This window comes from Seriola aureovittata, chromosome 17 (assembly GCF_021018895.1).
Source record: "Seriola aureovittata isolate HTS-2021-v1 ecotype China chromosome 17, ASM2101889v1, whole genome shotgun sequence".
Lineage (NCBI taxonomy): Eukaryota > Metazoa > Chordata > Actinopteri > Carangiformes > Carangidae > Seriola > Seriola aureovittata.
In genome coordinates, this window is record NC_079380.1 from 7485292 (window position 1) to 7507486 (window position 22195).

Below are 22195 nucleotides of genomic sequence, written 5' to 3' on the forward strand. Positions count from 1 at the left end.
AAAAAAATGTTAATGCTTAAGAAGAAATAGAAAAGTGTAAACTGAGAAAGCAGCACAGGAAAAGCCAAAGCATTGTTTCATGTAACTACCAGTTTCTTCATATCTTCATGGGTTTTTAGTCATTGATAAGCAGCTTTGTACTGTCCACAGTCTGTCTCCATAAACATCCAAAATCTGAGGAGCCACTTCGTTAGCTGCTTTCTGCAGAGGTTTATCAAAGTTGATCAGTTTTTCAGAGTGGCAAGATATGAGAACAGTGCCATCAGCACGGGGATTAAAGCCAGAAGGGAAACCCACACCACAATAGAGATGATGCCAAATTTTCTTGCACGTTGTGAAAACTTGGTCATTGACTCTGGATCTGTTGCTGTCTCAGCCTGTTGAAGCAAAGAATTAAGGGTCAAATCAGGAAAAGAAATACATGAATTCATAACTGAACTCATACCACCGACAATAAGCAATAATCTAGATTGTTATTTAGTCTAGTTCTGTGATTACTTTGACCTCCTTGCTGTTGAGTGCTCTGGACCACACTGCTGTGTATGTAGAAAATAACTGCAGACTCAACTGTTTCTCCCTTTAAATATTCTTTTCTTCTGATCTTATTACTGCCAAATATATAGAAAAATACCTTTCCTGAGGTTTGCACATTCCATTTAGGTAGAAAGAAAATAAAAAAGTGCTCTGTAAAAAGGGCTGTCAACACCAATGACAGATAAAAAACATGCAAATTCATTGTTTTAAACCAGCTGTTTTACAGCTGGGGTCTCTGAGAGCCCCGAACAGATGTAATATACAGATACTGTGAGGTAGCAGCTTCATTATTCATCATTACTAGATAACACTGAATTCACCAACAGAAACTATTTTGTCTTGTCTTGATTAAACAAGTTTAGAGGCGACAGCTCGACTTTGGAATGTGCAGCTTTATTTTTTGGCAAATACCTTGACTGAATTTATCAGAGCTGTGATTCCGATGCAAGTGATCCCGCAGATGATGCTGCCGATTGCCAGTTTCCTGTGGTACTTGTCATCCCTGCAGAACGGAGGATGCTGTCCAAGGCTGCTGGCTATTTGAATGCAGGTGTCACCTGACCCTGCTGTGGTGGTCAGTGGCAATGCTTCACCCTTTGTAACAGTCGTGTGAGGTGGGTTAGACATATCTGCAAAACATAACATGTTTAAGACTTTAATCTCTGTAATCTCTCTTTTAATGTGCAAAAGAGTTTTACACAACAGGTTTGTGTTTTGTCTGCGTTGCCACTGTACAGTTTCAACTTTGTTCATACTTGATATATTGTTTTTTTTTTCCATGACAAATGGACTTCATAGGAGCTGGTTTCACTTCTTATCTGAGGACAAACCCTGCTTAGGTAAATATTTACTTAATTACACTTAAAATCAATTTAGTATTCCAGGTCTTTTCAGAATACAGTTCAGACTTCATGGGTCAGGAGATCTCAAGGATGTTTTGTGTCTCATTGACTTCTCTCTCTTGACTTGGATTGTGTTTGATCTATTGTGTTCTATTTATGCTCCTGCTCACATGCTGAAAATTACTGACATCACCTCCATTCAACGTCACAGTGACGGAGTCTTATCAAACCTGAGTACTGCTGTGTACGACTGATGTCACTCTGTCAAAGCACTGCCCAGGCACCCTTTGTTTCTTGGACCCACTATGGGAACACACCTGGATCCATTCAAGCATAATCTAGGTGCCAACGCGACCTTAAGGGAGTATCAGTGGTTTGAAAATGATCTCTAATCTTATTCTTGTGAAAAATGCTATTATTTCCTTTTACTGGCTCCCCACATGGTGAGTGCTGCTGCTTTGATTTGTGAAGAAAGAAACAGAAAGATGAAAGATGTGTGACCTGTGTTTAGCTTTTGGTCGTTGTATACAGCACTGTGCAAGAAAACGTCAGCTTAAAGAATTTAAAAGAAAGATTTCTAAACATGTCCTTCAAAGTATCTAGACATAGTTCGTTGTCTTTAGTGAGTGTAGCAATGTCTCCAGGAATTGGGTATTTCCAACATGAAAAAACAGAAAGTACCCTGTGAATGGCATAACATGGGGCACAGGTCAAAGTGTTTCCCTGTTAACCTTACAAAAACAAAAAGCCAGAAAAACTTGTAGGATTGCACTTTAAAAAACCCACAAACCTCGTGGTTGACTGAGAGTTGTCATGGAGAAGTGAAAACATAAAATGTGATTTATCTAATCTCTGATTTGATCAAAGCACATGCCGGCATACCCTGCATATCTATCGGCATGAGCAGAGAGCTGGACTGAGGGAACAGCAGAATGTTACACAGGCCTGTGAATCATTGTAGAGAGAAACTAGCAGAGAGAGCTGACTGACTAGGAAAGTTTCTGTTCTGTACATACACACAACTGAAAACACAATCTTAAAGATCTAAAACAAAAGGGAAAGTAAAACATGATATAAGAATGTGAATATCAAATTGAGCAGATATTACAGTTTATACATAATTAAACCTGATTTAAGGGCTCAATTATTACTTTAAAGAACAAACCTGATCAAATTTTAGAGTCACTGTTTTGAATCCACTCCTCAGTCTTAATACACTCCTTTAGTGAAACTCCTTGGTTTGTCCGGTGTGTTACTCAGAGTATATTACAGTCCCAGTGAGAAGGAAGGCAGGTGTATTTTCTTCTTGTCTCCTTAACAGTAATCCATTTTAAGGAGACACCTGCCACATGAAGCTTTTTCCTGTCACACACCAGCCCTGTCACTGTCGACCTGTTCCTGTGAAAGTCCCAGTGCAGTATAAGTTGTTGAATGACAGGGTTTGAGAACTAGGAGTGAAACTGTATGAAACTTCCACGCCCATTTTACTCTTTTCCTCCCACACATACTTTTGTCAAACCCTTTGTTCACCTGGTTATATTAGGTCTCATATTCATTCTGCTCCTTGTGTTTGCAGGTCTGACTTCCTCCCTCCCCTTATTAGTCAGTGTGACTGTCTTTCCCTCGCTACATTCCACAGGAGCTGGGAAGGTGTGTCAGCACTTGTCTTGCCTTGGGCTGAAACAGCCACACATTCCTGGTAACGTCACTGTTTTCTAAATTCATCTCGGTGGAGATAACAACATTTCATTGTCTTTTTGTGCATAACAACAGAAACACTCCCTGCATCTTATATCACTTTGAAAGATACACTTGTGTGTTGGACCTTGACTAGAGGGTCAGATCAGGCCTCTTCTTGTGCTTAAGCATTTCTAGTCTTCAGTCGTCCCTTTGCTCTATCACCCAGGGATAAGAAGTGCAGTATTTACTGCCCCTGCCTCAGTGATTGATGAATACCTGAATGCATTTTTTCAGGGCTGACGCCACCCACTGAACCAACCCGTGGACAGCTGGATCTTCCCTCATGATGAGTAAGAGCGTGAGAGGGATCTATTGTGGTTTTTCATCCAATTGAACTGGTTTCTACATCACACACTGATTATTATTCATCCTATCAGAACCATTCCTCTCTGTTTTGTCACCCATGGAACCACAGAGAAAATTTCATGTTTTTTTTATTTAACTGCAGGTGCATGTGAAACCCCAGTGATTTGGTATCTTCTACTTTGGTTATGATCCATTTTGGAAATAAAAAGATGTTTGACTGGTCAATACAAAACAATGGAGAATGTTTTTAAATGCTTTCATCCTGATTATGTTAATTCCCAGCATGGTCACCTCCCAACTTCTATGTCTTTTAGTTCAAAGACCAAACAAATCGAACTCACATGAAAACATACAAGTAACTCAAGCAAACAAGTGAATTTTGGGCCTCAGACAAGATCATTTGCTAATGAATAGTAATAACTTTTGTGATCCACCACCAACACTTTTATGATCACAAACCTGGACAATGAATGACATCCCCATCAGCCTCAACTGTACTCACTTAAAGATTATGAGCATGCTAACATGGTAAATATTATATATCTATTTTTCTACTTACTTCTATTTTAGTATTTTTTATTTTGATCTTTGTATTTTTATTTATTTTTATTTTATTCAACTTTTTCTGTTTGACACAACATTTCATATTTTCATTCATGTTTTTATATCTGTTTGACTTGACTGGAGATGCAATGTTGTTGTTACAAATAATAATGAAGAGATATTTCAAAACTGGTACTCATTTTTTTTTCAGTGATACTCATTTTTATGATGCACACATATTACTATACAAGGTCACAGTTTCTTGTACAATAAAATGTGTTGCAGGAATAATATCAGTGCGTCACTCTGTATCGGGGCTCCGCCTTCAACTCTCAATCCACCAATCAGTTATCGCCAAACCTCGAGGCTGAAATAACACGGAAGCACCACAAAGAAAACAGGACACGTCGTTGTGGGTGCGATAACACGTCTGTGCAGCCAAAATGGACTAGTATTAAATATATTCCAATACATTTCAGACTGTACTGTTGTTCCGTTTGTTAGTTTAGTCACCGTCCATGTGTTTTTGGCCTCAAGCAGCCTGAATGGAGAACGACAGTGGTGTGGTTTTGGCCACAGAGAGATACGGCAGTGCAGAGTCCTGGAAGTATTTTGCAAGGGATGGAGTGGTGGAAAGAAGGAGGGATGGCAGCGAGGGTGAATCCAGAGGAAACTCTATTGTTGGGGTTTTTAAAGTAAGGATTTTCTACATTTCCACTTAGCAGCATTGCATGTTAACTCACTGTCATGAGCTGATGATTTTAACTTTTAATTTCAGAGTGTGTTTCTGCCTCAAGGCTATCCAGAGAGTGTCAGTGATGATTACCTGCAGTATCAGTTTTGGGATACAGTGCAGGTACAGTAGAAGAAACCAAAACCAATGGAGATCATCACCATCCCCATCAGACTGAAACTCTCCATTCACACTCCTCTCTCTCACTCAGGCTTTCTCCAGCTCACTGTCAGGGACTCTGGCCACTCAGGCCTCTCTCAGAGGAGTCGGAGTTGGAAACCAAGAGGCAACAGTGGCTGCAGCCACAGTCACCTGGTTATTAAGAGGTGATCCTTAAAAAAAACAACAAAAAAAACAAACACCAAAATGACGTTACTCTTGTATCATTAGTGCAACTTGTGAAATTATGTTTTCGCCTGCAGATGGAACTGGTATGTTGGGAAGAATCCTCTTCGCCTGGCGGAAAGGGTGGGCTCATATTTGTGTCTTTATTGAGGCGAATAAAAGTAATTTTTCCCACTTTATTCATGTTTCTATTTCACTGATGGTTATTCCTTTGTATGATCAATTTCTTTGTCTCTGTCACAGGACAAAACTGGACTCTGAGGCCAAAAAATGGAGGTATGAACTACGCACAGGTACTAAATTTTGAAGATTTGGTGAGTCTAAACATACAATTAACACACATATTAAAACCTTTTTCCTTTTTTAAAATTTCTTTCAAGGATGTTTGCCGATGTTCTCAATGACATGGCCATGTTCATGGAGATATTGGCTCCACACTTTCCTGCTTGCTTCACCTTGATTGTGTGTACTGCAGGGGTATTCAAGGTAAAAATAACATAACTACCTTAAGTCAGCTGTGATAAAAATTTAAAGCTAAATTCACAAAGCTAAATAAGCAGTAAGTAACTGAACCTATGTAATTTAGTATGTCAGAAATGACCCTTTCTTTAAATCTGACCTGTTAGGAGTAAACAGAATCAGAGAACAGAAAAAATTACCTTCTGCTACACAAATTATGTTTAATTTTTTTATTTTTTTTTATTTGTTTTTTATGCTCATGAATAACTGGATAACAGAAACCATTGACCTGAACTTTGAGGCCTGATAACTGGACTGAATTTGCATTTTATGTCAATTCCTTCAATTATTATCAAATCAAAGACAAAACTGTGATTCACAAGTTTACTGAACTGAGTTTGGCACTGTTATGTGTGTTTGTCTTCTCCAGTCCATTGTCGGAGTGGCAGGCGGAGCGACCAGAGCTGCTCTGACTGTTCATCAGGCTCGCAGAGACAACATGGCTGACATCTCTGCCAAAGATGGCAGTCAGGTACTTGCTTTTTTTGACCTACGACTTTTTATTTTTACCCGTTTCTGTTTCTCATGGAGCAGTCCACAGTGAACAGTGATATCTAGTAAATAAGACAGTGTTCATGTTCTCTTCAACATTTAGATTATGCAACGAATAAGTAGTAAACTGTAATATGATGGTCATTATGAGGGCAGATACCCTGTATAGAGCATTTTGCTGTGTCTTATTCCATTATACATAAAGAAGTACAATAGGACTTTTTCACAGCAAACATGTCAAGTAGAAAAGGTGTTATTCATGACATTGATGATGAACTCATGTAGTTAACTTTCAGCTGTGCTTTTCCTACTGTGACATGTCGAAATGCTGTTAAACTGCCTGTGGTGACAGATGTTTTAACACTGATGGTTTCTGAGTTTTAATAATAAATATTTAAATAAATCTACAAATTCATCAAAACATGTCTTTTATTTTCCACAGGAGACTTTAGTGAATTTGGCTGGACTGCTGATCAGTTTGATTCTCATCCCCCTTATCACTGATAATCCTGTGTAAGTGATGTTATATCAAACATATATAAGTTAGGCTGTGTCTCTGCCATTTGCCATTCTGAATGTGCAATACTCAAACTGTTAACTGTTGTACTTCAGCCTATATAAACCTCTGTAAGACATCTTTACAAAAGGTGTATTTTATACATTGCTTATTTATGGTCTACATTATATAGGGACATCTTTTGTATAGTGTATATCTTGTCATTTTAATTTAATACTATATTGTATGTATGTACAAGAATTACATTCATTAGATTCCTGTGGTGACCATACAGATGACAATTAACTTGACCTTGAAATTAAACTTTTAGTTATTTGAGGAGTCTGTTGTGTCTTTGAGGTCGCCCACCTCCAATTTCATTCTCTCTGTCTCTCCCTCAGACTGACTCTCAGCCTCTTCTTCCTCTTCACCATGCTCCACCTCTTTGCCAATTACAAGGCTGTGCGTTCGGTTGTCATGGAAACCTTCAATGAGGCGCGGCTTTCGATCGTGTTACAGCAATACCTGAGAGACAAACGAATCCTGAGTCCACTTGAGGCCAATCAGAGAGAGCCAGTTTTCTTGGGTAAAGAAAAATCATAAGTTTAAGTAGTTTTCTTGGCTGTTCGAGGGATCTCATTGGAGTTGCATTGACGGTTGTAATATATTGATTTGGTGCATTCAAAATTGTGAAATGTTGTCCAGAATTTACGAAAACGGCGCCAATCAGACTCGGAGTGAGGCTACAGGAGGTTGTGCAAAGGTAATTAAATATACCATATTTGCTTGTATGATGAAAAATTACACTCTTCTCTAAAATGAACTCTGCTTATTTTGTAGCCCGGAGGAACTTCAGTTGACTTTGAAGAACAACAACATGCCTTACATCTTAGGAGTGAGAAACGGTATGTCAGCCTGAGAAGAGTTCTCCCTCTACATAATAACAGTGTGTTTAAGAGCAACATTCAATGTCTTTAACTCAGCTGTCTACCTCCCAGGGTGCATTTGTGTTTGTTTGGGACCAAAAGCATCAGTACATGATGAAATCAGAGTGATGTGCCAGGCTGTGTGGGTCAGCAGCACGATGAGCCCTCCAGCTCACACAGAACCCACTACACAACAGCAGCAAAGTGAGCCCTTGCCTTCATTCATTTAATTAATAGTGTTGCTTAAATATTACACTCTTTAAAACACTGTAAACTTGTATTCTTTAAAAGGTCACTGGGAAATGGTGCATGAGAGCCACAAACTGATGGACACAATTTTCAATCCATTTCTCAAAGGTGAGCCCACATAAACCTGTTCTAACATACAAATCATCAGCTTTATCTTGTGATTTTTTTTTTTTTTATCAACAAAAGCATGATTTTTGCTAATATAATTTCCAGGTGTGGAAGCTGCAGGATGGGACACAAAACGAACTCTGCTGGACTGGGATGAATGGAGGGTTGAGTGGAAATCTAAAAGCAACTGAGCTTCTCATTGTTTATATCACATTGTTTAACATTTATTAAACAATGACATTTTTAAGAACCCCTTGTTTGATTCATTTTGTGTTCAAATCTTAATAGGGATGATAGAAGGAAATCAAAAAAAAAAATCTATATTTTGTACAGGAACATTAAGATTAAAAATACAAAACTGGAGAATCTGTGAGCAAATATCATTATTAAAATTATTTGATTGACATGTAAAAAACAAAAACAAGAAAAAATTGCATTCACTGTAGGACGGGGGCGCTATTGGACATTCACAAACAATTAACACACCACGAAGAAGAACCTAAGCAAACTATGCTTGTGTCAAGGTAGCCACATTCTGTAGGGTAAATGCGGAAAATAAGTAATTAGGCTTAGTGGGTATAAGTAATAATTGGCGTTGAATGTAGTTTTATTGCGAGGGTTTAATACTTAAATAAAAACATACTTGTGTACTGCTGAATGCAATAAAAGTATTTAAGATTTTTGCACAACGGAAAGCTTTCAAACATGTCATGAGGCTTATTTTGAAAATTCTAACCGGATGTAGATTTATTGTAGCTAGTTTGACCGTTCGTTCAAACAACGCTAAACATCAAAATCGGCCCGAAATTGTGTAGAAAATGGGAAGGTATAAATGTGCCTACAACTGTGAAAGCTCCAGCGATCCAGAAGTGAAGTTTTTTAAGTGAGTATTCAATATCAGTAATAATTTCTCACCCCAAACCAGGAAATAGTTAGCTAGCTGATTTGTGAAGTAATTGTTAAGCTAGCAACAAATATAAGCATTAGTTAGTGTTTTTCAGCAGGTATCAGCGTTTTATGTAACCACGAATTTAAGAAAATGTCGTGAAAACTTACTTAATTTAGTCTCTCTGTATGTGTTGAGTTCATTTGCATAGCCTGGGTGATGCAGGACAAACTGCATGTAACTGCTGGTACAGTATATATTAAAGGAAGTGAACCTCAACTCACTGTTGTTTTCATCAGAATCCAGGAAACAGAAATAAAGGCATAGTTGTATAGTCAAAATGAATTCTCAGTGCATTAAAACATATAACAACGCTCTTACAGGAGAGAATCATTTTCATTTTTCGGCTGCCTGATTTAAAGAAGATGAAATGGATGAAATCATGACAAAATATGTTCATCACTTGCTACAACTGTATCACAAGATGTTTTTCATTCTAGTGTGAGCAGCTGACTCAAATGATGGGGTAGTGCTGGTATACATGAGAGATTATCACAATATCACATCAGGTCCAAAACATCTATTATTTACCAATTTTTGCAGCCTCTTAATGGCAAACTGTGTTTTGTGTGATGTTAAAATTGACTGCTTGTTTTACACACAACACACCAGGCGACACCACAGTGGATTGTACGTATCTAATGTAAGATAGGGATTTCCGAAGAAGCCTTGAGTTTTACCATGAACAATTATTGCTAATGAGAACAAGTAGGCATTTTTTCTTTTAATGTCAGTATTCTTATATCAATGTTGTATTTACTCCACACATGAGATAATGGTACATATAAGGGTTAAAACTTGGCCTTAGACTTGTTTAAATGAGTTGTGTGTTACGACAGGTTTCCACTTTACAATCCCCGAAAACTCAAGAAATGGCTTGTCAACATGAAGTTGAAGGACTGGACTCCGTCCCGCTTTTCTGTGCTGTGCGTCAATCATTTTGAGGAGCAATACATTGACAGAACAGGCAAATGTGTGAAACTCAGAGAAGATGCAGTTCCCACCATGTTTTCATCCCCCGATGAGACACAGAAAAGGAAGGTTTGTATTAGGTAACTCAGCATCAGTGGACCATTTGAAAAAAAAAAATGCATCTGCTCCTTTGTGTGGGAAAAGTAGTTTTGAGCAAGTCTGCTCCCAGGTCATCTATATTTGGCAGTAAAGTAAAACTAAACTAAACTCTTTGATAGGCCAGTGTCTTCCTTAGAAATCCTCTTCATCTGTTTGTGATAATTCAATAAAGTAAATGTCTCATATGCAACTACTGTCACTGTCTCCCTGATGTAGGCTTCCATCAAACCAAGAAGTAAGAGACACAAGGTGAGAGCATCCTGTAATGGTATTTCACTGTTAAATTCTGTGATTCAGTTGTCATTTGTGGCTGTTTTCATAAGCAAGTTGGTCTATTTTCTCTAAAGTTATAAAACTGTAACATAAATGCTGTCTTTATTCAAGCTATTATACAGACTCCATGGTGCTAAACATAATCAATACAAACTTCCAAACATTCATTGTGTTGTTTCTTTGTGTTCTCAACCCAGCCACATGGTAAAGCCTCACAGATGAGTCCAGCTCAGTCTCCGACAACCTCTCCTGCCACAGCGAAGCGAAACGTTCAAAACAAAGAGACCAGCCAGACAGAGCCAGAGCCTGCACGGTATGGTATTTCTAAACAGAGAAGCTTTGCCTTAGCCCTCCACTGTTTTATTTTACACCTGCTTTACTTTCATTTAGTCAGTTTTCCATTTAGAACAAGCCGTAGTTCAACAAAAGTAATGGTTAATAATAAATCGGCACATATGATCCAAAAATGTCACAGGAAAAATATAGAAAAGTAGTAAAGTAGTGCAGATTTTTTCTTACTAAATCATACTGACTCCACAATCTAAACCAGTGGATATTCTGCTTCTGTTCAGTGCACTGTATGTAGTGAAATGAGATGGTTACTCAGTACACAAAGAACAACATTACATATTTACATTACATGTGTACATTTAGATTACAGGTTCTGCCTTCATGTCATCAATCATCACATGAGGGATTTTTGTTGTGTTAGTTCAAATGAACAAAAAGAAATATTGCAGTCCATTCAGTTCTTCCAAGAAAACTTTGGGGTAGATACAGAAGAAGCTGTGTCAGTTGTGGCATGACATCCGTGGTAACCCTTAAAATATTTATATAAATATTAAATATTTATATTTATGATGCTGGGGTCAGTGAGACCCTGACGTTTGACCGGTATGAAAACAAGAACTAATAATGAGATGTCTATAAATACCTACTGTACTTCGTGCTGGAAATGTGGAAGTATGTGTGGTGGCAACTTCTGCGCTTTGCGTTTAGGTTTTTTCAGTACAGACGTAATCATTTTGGTCATTCAGAGAAGCAAACGTCTCCAGGGTTTTTCTGATGATGCAGAATAAGCTTGAGGACTCCAGCTGTTTCCTGTTGTGCTCTGCCTGAGGCCATGACTCCTCTCTGAGAAGTCTGGGTGTGTAGTCTGCTTCAGATATGCCAGACATAAATGGTCTTATCCATCGCACAGATATGCAGGTGTCGTATAAGGGGGGTTCTGCATTGGGTCTTACTGCAGAGCGGGCTGATGGCGTGTTGGTATTGATGTAGCTGATGCCATCTGATGGTAAATCAGAACCAGGAGCTGAAGTTTCCTGTAAAAGATAAAAAATCGAAAAAATGACGGATGCAATAAAGTATTGTAAATGTTAATCAAAGCCTGAACTGAGCTCCTCTCACAATGGGGATCGAATAACTGCATCCAGGTCAGGATCCATTATCGCTCCACTGCTCCCTGGATCTGTACGTGTCTTGTAGCTTTCTCTGGAAGTCAAAGCCAGGTTCGAGGCCAAGCTCACTGGCTAGCAGAGCAACACGACTGTCGTTGGTACACACTTGTTGGTGCCACAATGTAGGTCAGTAGTTGATAAGAAATCGGATTTTTTAACATTTGGGTTTTTTCCTCTTTTAATGTGTTGATATTTTCTGTTTCTATGGTCAGAGACAAAGACTCAAAAAAATCGGACAAATGGAGGATCATAGTAGATGAAGGGCTGATGAAAATTGAGTCATTTCCTCATTTCTTCCATGGAGATTACTGTGTACCACAGGTAAGAGGTATTACTAAATTATGGCAATTGTGGTACAACTTTGGGCAAATCAACTTGCCTTTTTTGTCAAATGTTCAGTATCAAATACTGTAACTTCATATTTGTATCTATATTGTCCATTTGTCACTGACAGGATATTCAGTGGGCTCCAGATGATGATTTCAGTGTAAGTAGTTGACATGATTTTAAACTTTTAAATGACTATATTTTCACTTTCACACTCTGACCTCTGTGTTGTGATGTATTTTAATCAAATGGTTTTCTGTAATTTCCACAGACAGAATGTAAAGATCGTGAAAACCTAATAGAGGTAGGTCTGTAGCCTGTATGAAAACCTTAACTATATTAAATACAATCAGCAAAAACTGGGATTATTAGTGGATCACATCGTATGATGACATGATATAATGTGATTGCAGGTGAAAGAACCATGGCAGTGGCTTGGTCTGGATGTCAGAGGACCCCTGCCCCAAACACTGAATGGACACAAATACATTTTGACTGTGACGGATTATTACTCCAAGTGGGTGGAAGCTGTGCCCATGCAGTCGTGCCTCCCTCCGCATGTGGCAAAACACATCGTGGACATCATCGCCCACTTTGGATACCCGTTCAGAATCCTCTCAAGACTGCCTCATGACATAGTCCACAAAGTGAGTGTATGGCCGACCGAACCATTCATATTGTTATTGAGAACTTAAGTTACTTCCCCTTTCCTAGTTAATCTTTGTTTCACAGGCTAGCTAAGAAAACTACAACTCCCACGAGGCACTAACAACATGCTAATGGCTTATGCTGTATTTATGTCATAGTAGAGTTATTGTTATTTCCAGTTTCTGTCCTGGTAAAATAGAGTTTGTATCAACAGCAAAGTCAGACTTAAGACTGGGAAACGTACAAGCTATTTTTCCAGTCATCCATCCCATATGATGTGGACACAGCATACGACTTGTGAGATTTGTTGTTATTGAATGCTACAGGACAAATAATTTTCATTTTTTATCTTGGTTAAAATAAATGAATACACAGATTTTACACTCCAGTATGACAGTAGACAAAACAAAAAGCTTAGAATATGGTCTGAAACCCCCAGGAATAGATGTCATCTATTAGAAAGACTTTTTAGAAACGTTCTGAGGTGGTGGAACTTAATGATAATAATAAATTATAAATAAATTATGATAATATTGTGTCCTAATCAGCCAGTGTCTCACATAAATAACGTATCTCCATTCTAGATCAACAGAGAGCTAAAAGATCAGCTGAAGGTCACCATCGCTCTCGTCGTCTATCATCAGCAGACCGGCACTGCAGATTTGATCACACAGCAGCTCATTGACAGGTGTGTGTTTATAGTTTACAGCAAAGTACACCCCTGTGCAGTGTTACTAAACATGTTAAATGATTGAAAACTTTGCCATCTTGCAATAATTGTATAATTTTAAGTTTAAGTGAAGTTTAACCTCAATACAACAAAAGTGAGCACACCTGGTTTGTGTCTGCTGTGACATGGCTCCACATGGTAAAGAGCTGCCTGAACAAATGAGAATTGTGACACTTCATAAAGATGTGAGTGGGTACAAGAGCATCAGTGGGAAAAGCCATACTACCAGTAACAGAAGGTGCAGTGGTCATCCTCAAAAAAAGATGCCACACACAATTCCCTATTTACGCACGTTTGCATTAAAAAACAGATGAGTAGGTGCTTCTGACCTGGCACAAGTAATATCTGTGGAAAGAGTGACTCATCAGAAAGTATGAAGGACATTGCATCGATTTATCCTCTATGTACGGCGTCCAAGGAGAAAACCATTACTCAAAAAAACAGCACAAAAAGATTTAACTTTGCCAGTAACATGAAAATAGGCCCAATGAATACTGGCAGCACATTATTTTCTCTTTCTATTCTCCAAAATAAATTTGTTTGGATCAGATGGAGTCCAGTATGTTTGGTGGGTATCTGGCCTAGTTTTTAAAGATGAAAAAAGGAGAGAACTATGGCCTGGCCAAGTATTTTCCCTGATTTGAACCCTATAGAAAACCTTTGGAGTATTTTAAAGTGGAAAGTAGAGCAGCAAAAGCCCTCCAGCAGAGAGCAGCTGAAATGAATTGTCCATGAAGAACGGCAGAACATCTCTCCGCACATTTGTGTTAGACTGGTATCATCCATGTTCAGGCTGATCAAATCTGTCTCCAAAAATGAAAGTCCCAGAGAATATTTATTCTCATATTAATAAATCAGTCTTGCACTGATGCATCTCACTGTTCTGAATTGACAAAATATTGGCCAGTTAGCAAAAGAAATATGAAAAAACCACAGGTCAAGTGTATGTAACAGCCGTAGCTCTTCTGTGAAGTGTAATCTGGTGGTTTTAAATTGCTACATGCGTTTCAGGAAACCTGTGTAATTGGCCTTCAAGTGAATACTGTATTTTTTTCTAATTGCTGCTTCCCAACAGGATGGTTAGTGATCTAATACAAGAGCATGCGGCTGACTGGGACGTCTACCTGCCTGCCAAAGTTTTCAGTCTGTGTTTCAAAGAGCATTCAAAGACCAAGGAGAGGCCTTTTTCAATGCTCTGCTGTGGAGGACTGGAGCCTGTCCAGTCCCCCAGAGGACTTAATGTAGGTGTAGGTTTAGAAAATTTTGAGTTTTGATGATCCTTTGTCTTATGGAAGCTGTAAAATGACTCTTGTGTTCTTGCCTCTCTCTTCCACAGTATGCTTATTCCAAGATCCGAGAAAGTGCTTTTGTGGTTAGATAGGTGTTTATCGGGTGAGTTGAATGTATATTAAGGTTTTGTGTGCAAGTACATGTCATACTTTAATACAATATTCTACATTTGAATGGGGTTGTGGAATTTGTGGAATATCTTGTCACCTTTAAAGATGTTTTCCAGTAAATCAGTGAATTTGAAAACGATCTCAGAGAAGTTTGAGTAAATCATGTAACAGTAACATTATTATTTTGCAGGTCAATGAAAGTGGATACCAAACTGGACTCTGGGAGGAAGAATATTTTTCAGTCATGAAAGTATTCTGACTTAGTCGAAGATTGTCATGCAAAAGTGGTATTGTACTTCACTTCATTGCCACAATATGGAAACATGAGAACCCTGGTAGTTTGCTGAAGATGAGGACTTTGCTGACTGCACAGATTTTGGAGATGAGACTGCAAACGTTTGTAGCATCTTCTACAGGACGCATTAAAATTGTTTGTTCATCAAGTCAGTAAAAGGCCATTTTCAGTTCAGTTTTGTATCAAATTTTTGGATGTGAAATTGTATATCTGTTGTTGATATTGTACCACAATGAACTGTCTCAGAGTGTACAAAATGCAGTAGAATGAGTTAAATGCAGTGTGGTACCAGAATGGAAGTCAGGATCAGGTCAGGACAGTCCATGGAAAAGTGATGTAAGTTTGGGCTTGAGGCATCTGAGTCTGATGGACAACATTTGGTTTTTACATTAGGATTTGTTTGTCTCTTGTGAGTTGGCGTCCTGTTTCAAGTGCCCCCAAGTGGTATTTCTTGAGAAAGTATGAGTCAGTGTTAGTCCAGCCAGTTCAGTTAATATGAGCTGGCAAATTTAAGGCTGTTTTTTGTTGTTGCTTTTTTTTCCCCCATAAAATGTAAAATATGTCAATAAACTAGCTTTTGAAAATAATGAGAAATGAGACAAAAATATTTGTCTAATCGTTGTGCATTGAAGATCAAGTATTTTGTCAGCACCATGTCTTGTTTCCACCTTAAAACAAATTCAGGAAGTGCAAATATGTCAGACGTTACACATGATCAGTCATATGCAGTATGTAGAGCATCAGTAGTATGAGAATTACATCTGTTATGACAGCGTTGCATCTGCACTTGCACCTGCACCTGGTGTCAACTTATGAAATACAGCCTGTGTTTACAGATTGTGTTCAAGTAGAACTACCACAGTAATTTGCATTCTTTCATACAAAATGTCAAATAGGACAACAGCACAGTTTCAAGAGCGTGTTTACATTTGCTACACATGACAACTTGAATACATTAAAAAAAAAAAAAATCAATGAAACAAACAAAAACAATTGAAGTGAATGTTAAACTTGTTCTCTATCACGTATTTGTGGCTGCTGCTGACGACCCGACTAAACCACTAAATCATAAACATCGTGAGAGAAAAAAACAAATTGTGATCGTAAACGTCTTATGACACCTGATTTGTTCTGTATGTGTCTCAGCTGTGGGTTCAGCTGTCCCACTCACTGCGGTGACAGCTGCTGTCAGACTGAAAGGAGGAAATTAAGTCTTATCATACAAAAGACCCAGCTAGTGAAAAGAAACACACCTGTTTGTTTCACCAGGGAGGGCAACACAATGTTTGTTAATAATGATGAGGCTCCGTTCAGTTCATTGTGGAATTACAGGCTTTGATCCGACAAAAATGTTCTATGGCTGAATCCAAATAAAGGATTGAAGCCCCGTGAGAAACCACAGTAGTGTCACAAATACATTCTTTGTTTATCGTGTGAGGATATTTTTGATTGTTGGAACAAGAACACATAATTGTAAGTTGTACAAGTTAACTGTAAAGACTTCGCCATGCTAAGTGGAATGCTTTCTCATTTTTCTTATAGCCATCACAAGAAATCATTTAAATGGATCATCAATGCCCCAAAGGTTTGCACAAAATTGGTAAAACTGCATTTTCTTTCTATATAACGTTTGGGCATCATATTTAATAAAGTCTTTTGAGGAATGTAATTGTTCTAAATTTTTGTTTTCTCTCTCATGTCTGTCAAGCCTTGTTTTGTTGTGTTATAATGATGTGTCTTCTTATCTAACTATGTGACACATCACACAGACAGTACGCGACCATACTGAACAGAGATCTATTGGAAAAAAGAAATAACGTATCTCAAGAAACTATAAAAAGTGTATTATACTGAAACATACTACAGTAATAGTAATTGTGCTTTCAACCACATGACCTTAGTTAAAAACAGTAAAGCGACACACCAACGTTCTTGGTTTTACTCCATATGAGGGAAAATGCTCAATTTTAAAAGCCACATTACAATATGTTGCTGACTTCTGACAGTATCATAACCGATCATAACGATACAGCGCCACTGACTCGCTGAATAAAGCCGGGGCGCTGCCCCCTGGTGGATGATCCAGGAGCCGCAGCTGTCTCTGATGCCGCTGTGAGCTCACTGTTGTCGCTGTGCAGTGGAGGCGTTTTTTTTTTCTGAGTGCAGCCTACCGCAAGAAATGGTGAGTGAGGAAAACAGATACAGCTCATACCGTAACGGCCTATTGACTGAGCAAAGCCTACTTAAATTAGTCATTAAATCCTTCTCTGGGCGTTGAAATGTGTGCTGTCAGTAGGTGAACTAAGCTTGTCACAAAAAACGACCATCCAAAAGCTTATGCCTTTGTTTAGCTAACCATTGCTATCGTGGGTTAGCATCCCAGCGTTGGTTAACGTCAACACACCAGCTCACGCTAGCTGAACATGGCATTACAAAAGCTCGAGCAGGGTTGGCGAAGAGGGGTCCAGATAAAAGGACATAGAAAATAACCTTGTTCTGGATAAGTGACAGCTCTACCAACAAACTTTGTTTTTTGACAAATGGATAGCTAGCCGCGAGGAAGCTAACTAGCTAAAGTTGTCATTAGCTGCTGTAGCTCGGCTAATGTTATCGTCTGAGAAACAACTTAGATTAAAAGGCTTGGGTAGTGTTAACAGTTAAATGTAGCGATTAACTGTTTGACAAGTGTTGAGTACTTAGTAGCTAACTTTTCCATGCCCTATTGATTGAGGAAGCTACTGTAGCTAACAGTTGGCTGAACGGCTACCTTTGGCTAGTTGCCACAGCTAAGCTATCACGCCATGACGCTAGCAAGCAGCTGCTGCACTGTTGGTCTTAAAACGCCAAGGTGTGGAGGTTGGTGTAACGTTAAGGAGGGCTGTTTGCTCCTTAACGAACTCCCTAAACTGCTGCCAGTGCCAGCTTCACCACGATTGCTGCCGTACAGCCCCATCCTGTTTTACCTGCCTAATACAGGCAGTTTAAGTCTATGAACACAGTTATCTACTATCTAATTTGGTTTAGCTTTTGTCAGTAGTAGTAGTTAATCTAATTTGAAAAGTACATGGATCCACTACTGATGCAAATGAAGCATCAGTAGCAGATCCATGTACTTTTAGAGTTTCACTTGACTTAACATCAGTCATGTCGTCTGTATTTTCTTGGGATATTCCACCAAATTATTAAGAACTTTGTGTTAGACCGATTTTGATGTGGCGGCTCTGTGATGAATGTACTAAATACTACTACTACTACACCATTTTATTGTGATTTTTTTAAAAAACAAAACAAAAAAAAACTTATAATAAGTAGCACATTATCCCTATGCTTTTGCTTCAGTTGTTCAGTATTTACAAGTGAAAAATTCTCTATCTGGTGATGGAAGCTGATGTTTGGTTTTACCATTGAGATAAGCAGTAGTTGGTAGATTATCAATTATTTGTCCTCACACTACAATGCTCTATTCATCAGCAGGGTAAATGAGTTTGAAATAGGCAATGGGAGGTCATCCTAGATACATGACATCTTGGTTGTTTTTCTATCTTTGGAATAATCTGATTAAAACCCATGAATGAGTTGTTTCAGGGTGAAATGTGCCTCCAGAGGTTTACAGCATCATGTTTGAGAAAGCAGCATTTACAAGGTCAACAATGTTTTTCTAATGTGATTCAGTGTCTCATTTCCACTCTTTCCTCTGTGCTTTCAGGATGTGTTTCTAATGATCCGACGTCACAAGACGACCATCTTCACAGATGCCAAAGAGTCTACCACAGTCTATGAACTGAAGCGCATAGTGGAAGGCATTTTAAAGAGGCCACCTGAAGATCAGAGGCTTTATAAGGTGAAATAAATGACCTGATACATCTTACAGTTTGTCTGTGATGGCAGGGTCGGTACAGCCAATAAACTATCTTCCAGTACTGAAGGAAAACACGAGGCACATTATCAGTTATTTTTAAATTATCGTAACAGTTTAGAGAGCAACTTTGCTCTATCAGTCATATAAGATTGAACTGTAATTACCTGTCACTCAAAACACTATTTCTTTGGGGTCAAGTGTATGATTAGTGAAATGACCATTTACAGAACCATGTGTATGTAATAAACAGGTTCTTGGTTTGTTGTTGTTGTTGTTCATACCGGCTTGTTGGTGTAACATGTTCATGTAAGTTTAGAGCAATATAAGAATTCATATTTTTGCTAAAGCACTTTGTGATCGAGGTGAGTGTAGGGGTGGGTAATATTAAAATATACACTGTGAGACTGTAAATTTGTTTATGTTCCAAGAATTAGCTGTACCATTCAGAGCTGCAGTGATTAGTCTATTAATTGTTAAGTCAATTGACAGAAATTTAATCAGCAGCAAATGATAGTCAGTTAATTGTTTTCAAGCTGAAATGGCATTCTCTGGTCTCAGCTTTTTAAGTATCAGGATCTTTCTTTTTTGGCAGTAAACTGAATATTCTTAGGTTTTGGATTATTGGTCAGACAAAACAAGCAAATTGAAGACCTTATTCATAATTATTTTTATTCATCTTTTTTTTTATTTAACATTGTATAAACTAAGTGATAATACCATTTATGAAGTTGTTATCTCTTTAACTGGTTGTATTAGACCAGACTATTGTGTCAATTTGTGTGAAATGTTACAATGAGCAGGACCTCTGTTGGGTGTTTCTTTCATCAGTATGGGGAAGTATGTTGGTTTATTTGGCCAGTGGATTAATTACATGAGAGATAGACATGCCTGTCTCATTATTTTATCTATAATGAGTTTCTCAATTCATTTTCCAGAAAGTTTGTAATTTTATATCGTAATGTATATGTTGTAATTTGAAATTACATGTGATAGAGAACTTCATCCAAATCATTCACCCTGAGCCGAATGCAAAGCTTGAACTATTTCTCATCTGAATCCTTTAATTTAACAAGATTCTTTGTCTTAACTTAACTGACACTGAATACACCTTAAACTTTCTGGCTTAGAGAAACACAATAGTCTTCATACGAGAGTGCACCAATTTCACCTTGTAACAAATCTTAATGCACTGGCAATTTGGTCTCCTAAATCTCTACAGACACATTGAACATATCTCTGAGAGGTACACAGTGATAATGTGCACTTTGTTCAGTGAGACAAAAACATTTGGTGCGTGAACAGCTGGCTCTACAGTACTTTGTTCATTTTCTTCACCAGGATGACGTGCTGCTTAACGACGGTCAAACTCTTGGCAATTGTGGCTTCACAAATCAAACAGCCCGACCTCAGGCCCCAGCCACGGTGGGATTAGCTTTCCGTCTGGGTGGTAAGTATTTCACACTTAGATCAAACCAATTTTATTCATAGTCACTGCACCAATCATTCACTTTTTATTTCATGCCACAGTTTTAAGAGCTCTTAATTTTGCTCTGGTTTACTTTCTGTGTCATGTATCTTCTCTCTCTTTTCACTGTCGTCACTTCCTGTCATTCTCCCAGATGATTCATTTGAGCAGCTGAGGATCGAGCCCTTCTCCACTCCCCCAGAGCTCCCTGACGTCATGAAGCCCCAGGACTCGGGCAGCACAGCCAACGAGCAGGCTGTACAGTGAGGCAGTAGGCGGGGAAAGGAGAGGGACGCACAGGGGGTCTGAGGGAGGACGCACGGGGGGGTGGGAGGGGTTGAATTTTGGGAATTGATGCCTCAGCGGGTGAGTTTTACCTTGCCTGTCTTCAGCTGGGCATAAACAATTACAAACACGGATTCCCCTTGTTGTAAATGTGAGGGCGGGTGCTTCAAAGTGGTTCATTTGTCCTGAAATCGGAGTACGCATGCTAAATTGATACTTTCACACAAGACCCTTCAGAGATACCTGACGGACTTGTCATGACACTGTCAGTCATCCATGGGATTGGTAAAGGCTGAACATAAAGAATTGTACCTCGTATTTAATGAATTCTAGTCTTTATTTGAGGTAAGGCTAATGCAACCTTACTTGTGTTTTTTATTTTGCTGGCTTAAATGTGGGAGTTGATAAGGTGTGACATTTTTAGGCTTTTATGTTTGTGTGTTTCTTTATTAAACTATTACTAGGATTTAACATGTTTTTGGTCTTTGGCCTGGATATGTGTTGCAACAATAGCTAGGAGTTTGTGAATTTCTAAGTTACTATCTGTATTTCAAGAACTTTTGAACAATATGAATCTGAAATAAAATAGATTCACTTGTTGGCAGATCTGGCATTAAGGTGAGGATTTCTTGGTACTTTATCTCTCAGTAGTTGTAGTTTTCATACTTTAGCTGCTCACAGGTGTTACTGAGACTGAATGCGCTCAGTTGTGGGTATCTACAACACATTTAATGCTGGCATGGGCCTGGTGTTGAAAACGAAATGAGCGACAGGCATAGCAGCAAAAATAATGATTATTGATTAATTTATATTACTAACAGAGGTGGGAACTAACCAACTTTCCTCTCCAGTGTTTGATTGTAGCCCATGAAATCATGGAGATGTTGGTGAGGTCTTGCTAATTTCAATCATTGGGCCTAATTGTTTATAGTAAACATAAAACATTTTAACGTTAAACAGATAGTTTGTTGTGTGATGAGTTATGGAACTGTGTCTGTGAAAGGTGGGCTGCACACTTGACCCTCCATTATCACCAGTATCACTGCCCATTTAGTTTTAGTTCATGCTGCAACTTGTGTTGTGTTATACACCATTAATACCTTAATAAACATTGTTTTCCTAAAAGTAAGAGAGGAATAGAAATGAACTCTTCTGCACAACAAATCATCAAATTAAAAGTGTATAAAAATGGGTCTCACGATCTAGAAAGCTACAATTAAAAACAATAGTCCGCCATTATTTAGCACAGGAAAGGATATTCTGACTTGGGGGTGTTGAATGAAATAGCAAAACAAAAAGCATTTGCAAATTGAGGCTGTTAAACAGTGGGACATGATCAAAGTTGCACTTGTAACTGATTTGACATTAAAGCAACTGTTTTTCACCCTTGTGCACTGTGGTGTTTTTGTATGATTGTGTAGTCAATGGTGAATATGTTGATACAGTACTGTCATTTTGTGCACAGGAATACAAACGATTATTAATATTACATTACAGTAACTGTCTGTTGAGCTAAATCTTTAACATAAATACATATTTACATCGAACCATATGAGATGATTTGTAGTATTAAAGTGTTTACATTTGTAAGGCCTTTGTGTTC

The 22195-nt window shown here is 38.3% G+C and overlaps 3 protein-coding genes and 1 long non-coding RNA gene across 4 annotated transcripts; 3 read left to right on the forward strand and 1 right to left on the reverse strand.

Moving 5' to 3' along the window:
- Positions 1-109: 109 nt before the first annotated feature.
- On the reverse strand, positions 110-2964 carry LOC130184687 (uncharacterized). Its single transcript, XR_008830042.1, has 3 exons — positions 2542-2964; positions 946-1163; positions 110-377 (listed from the first exon to the last, which is right to left on the reverse strand). It is a non-coding gene; the product is annotated as an uncharacterized LOC130184687 (long non-coding RNA).
- A 1361-nt stretch (positions 2965-4325) lies between these two features.
- On the forward strand, positions 4326-8083 carry rusf1 (RUS family member 1). Its single transcript, XM_056400722.1, has 14 exons — positions 4326-4660; positions 4744-4821; positions 4910-5024; positions 5121-5166; positions 5287-5319; positions 5424-5529; positions 5933-6034; positions 6497-6567; positions 6952-7136; positions 7256-7313; positions 7391-7455; positions 7549-7680; positions 7768-7833; positions 7939-8083. Exons 1-14 carry the CDS (start codon positions 4511-4513, stop codon positions 8022-8024), a joined length of 1293 nt encoding a protein of 430 aa, XP_056256697.1. The 5' UTR covers positions 4326-4510; the 3' UTR covers positions 8025-8083.
- A 310-nt stretch (positions 8084-8393) lies between these two features.
- zgc:153292 (uncharacterized protein LOC100003014 homolog) lies at positions 8394-15577 on the forward strand. Its single transcript, XM_056400723.1, has 12 exons — positions 8394-8716; positions 9619-9820; positions 10067-10099; positions 10321-10436; positions 11796-11904; positions 12038-12070; positions 12182-12214; positions 12324-12557; positions 13143-13246; positions 14364-14529; positions 14625-14680; positions 14879-15577. Exons 1-11 carry the CDS (start codon positions 8652-8654, stop codon positions 14667-14669), a joined length of 1140 nt encoding a protein of 379 aa, XP_056256698.1. The 5' UTR covers positions 8394-8651; the 3' UTR covers positions 14670-14680; positions 14879-15577.
- Positions 15578-17077: 1500 nt separating this feature from the next.
- elob (elongin B) lies at positions 17078-21976 on the forward strand. The gene is made up of 4 exons (XM_056400718.1): positions 17078-17165; positions 18690-18824; positions 20181-20289; positions 20462-21976. The coding sequence occupies exons 1-4, from the start codon at positions 17163-17165 to the stop codon at positions 20572-20574; spliced, it is 360 nt and encodes a 119-aa protein (XP_056256693.1). The 5' UTR covers positions 17078-17162; the 3' UTR covers positions 20575-21976.
- Positions 21977-22195: the final 219 nt, after the last annotated feature.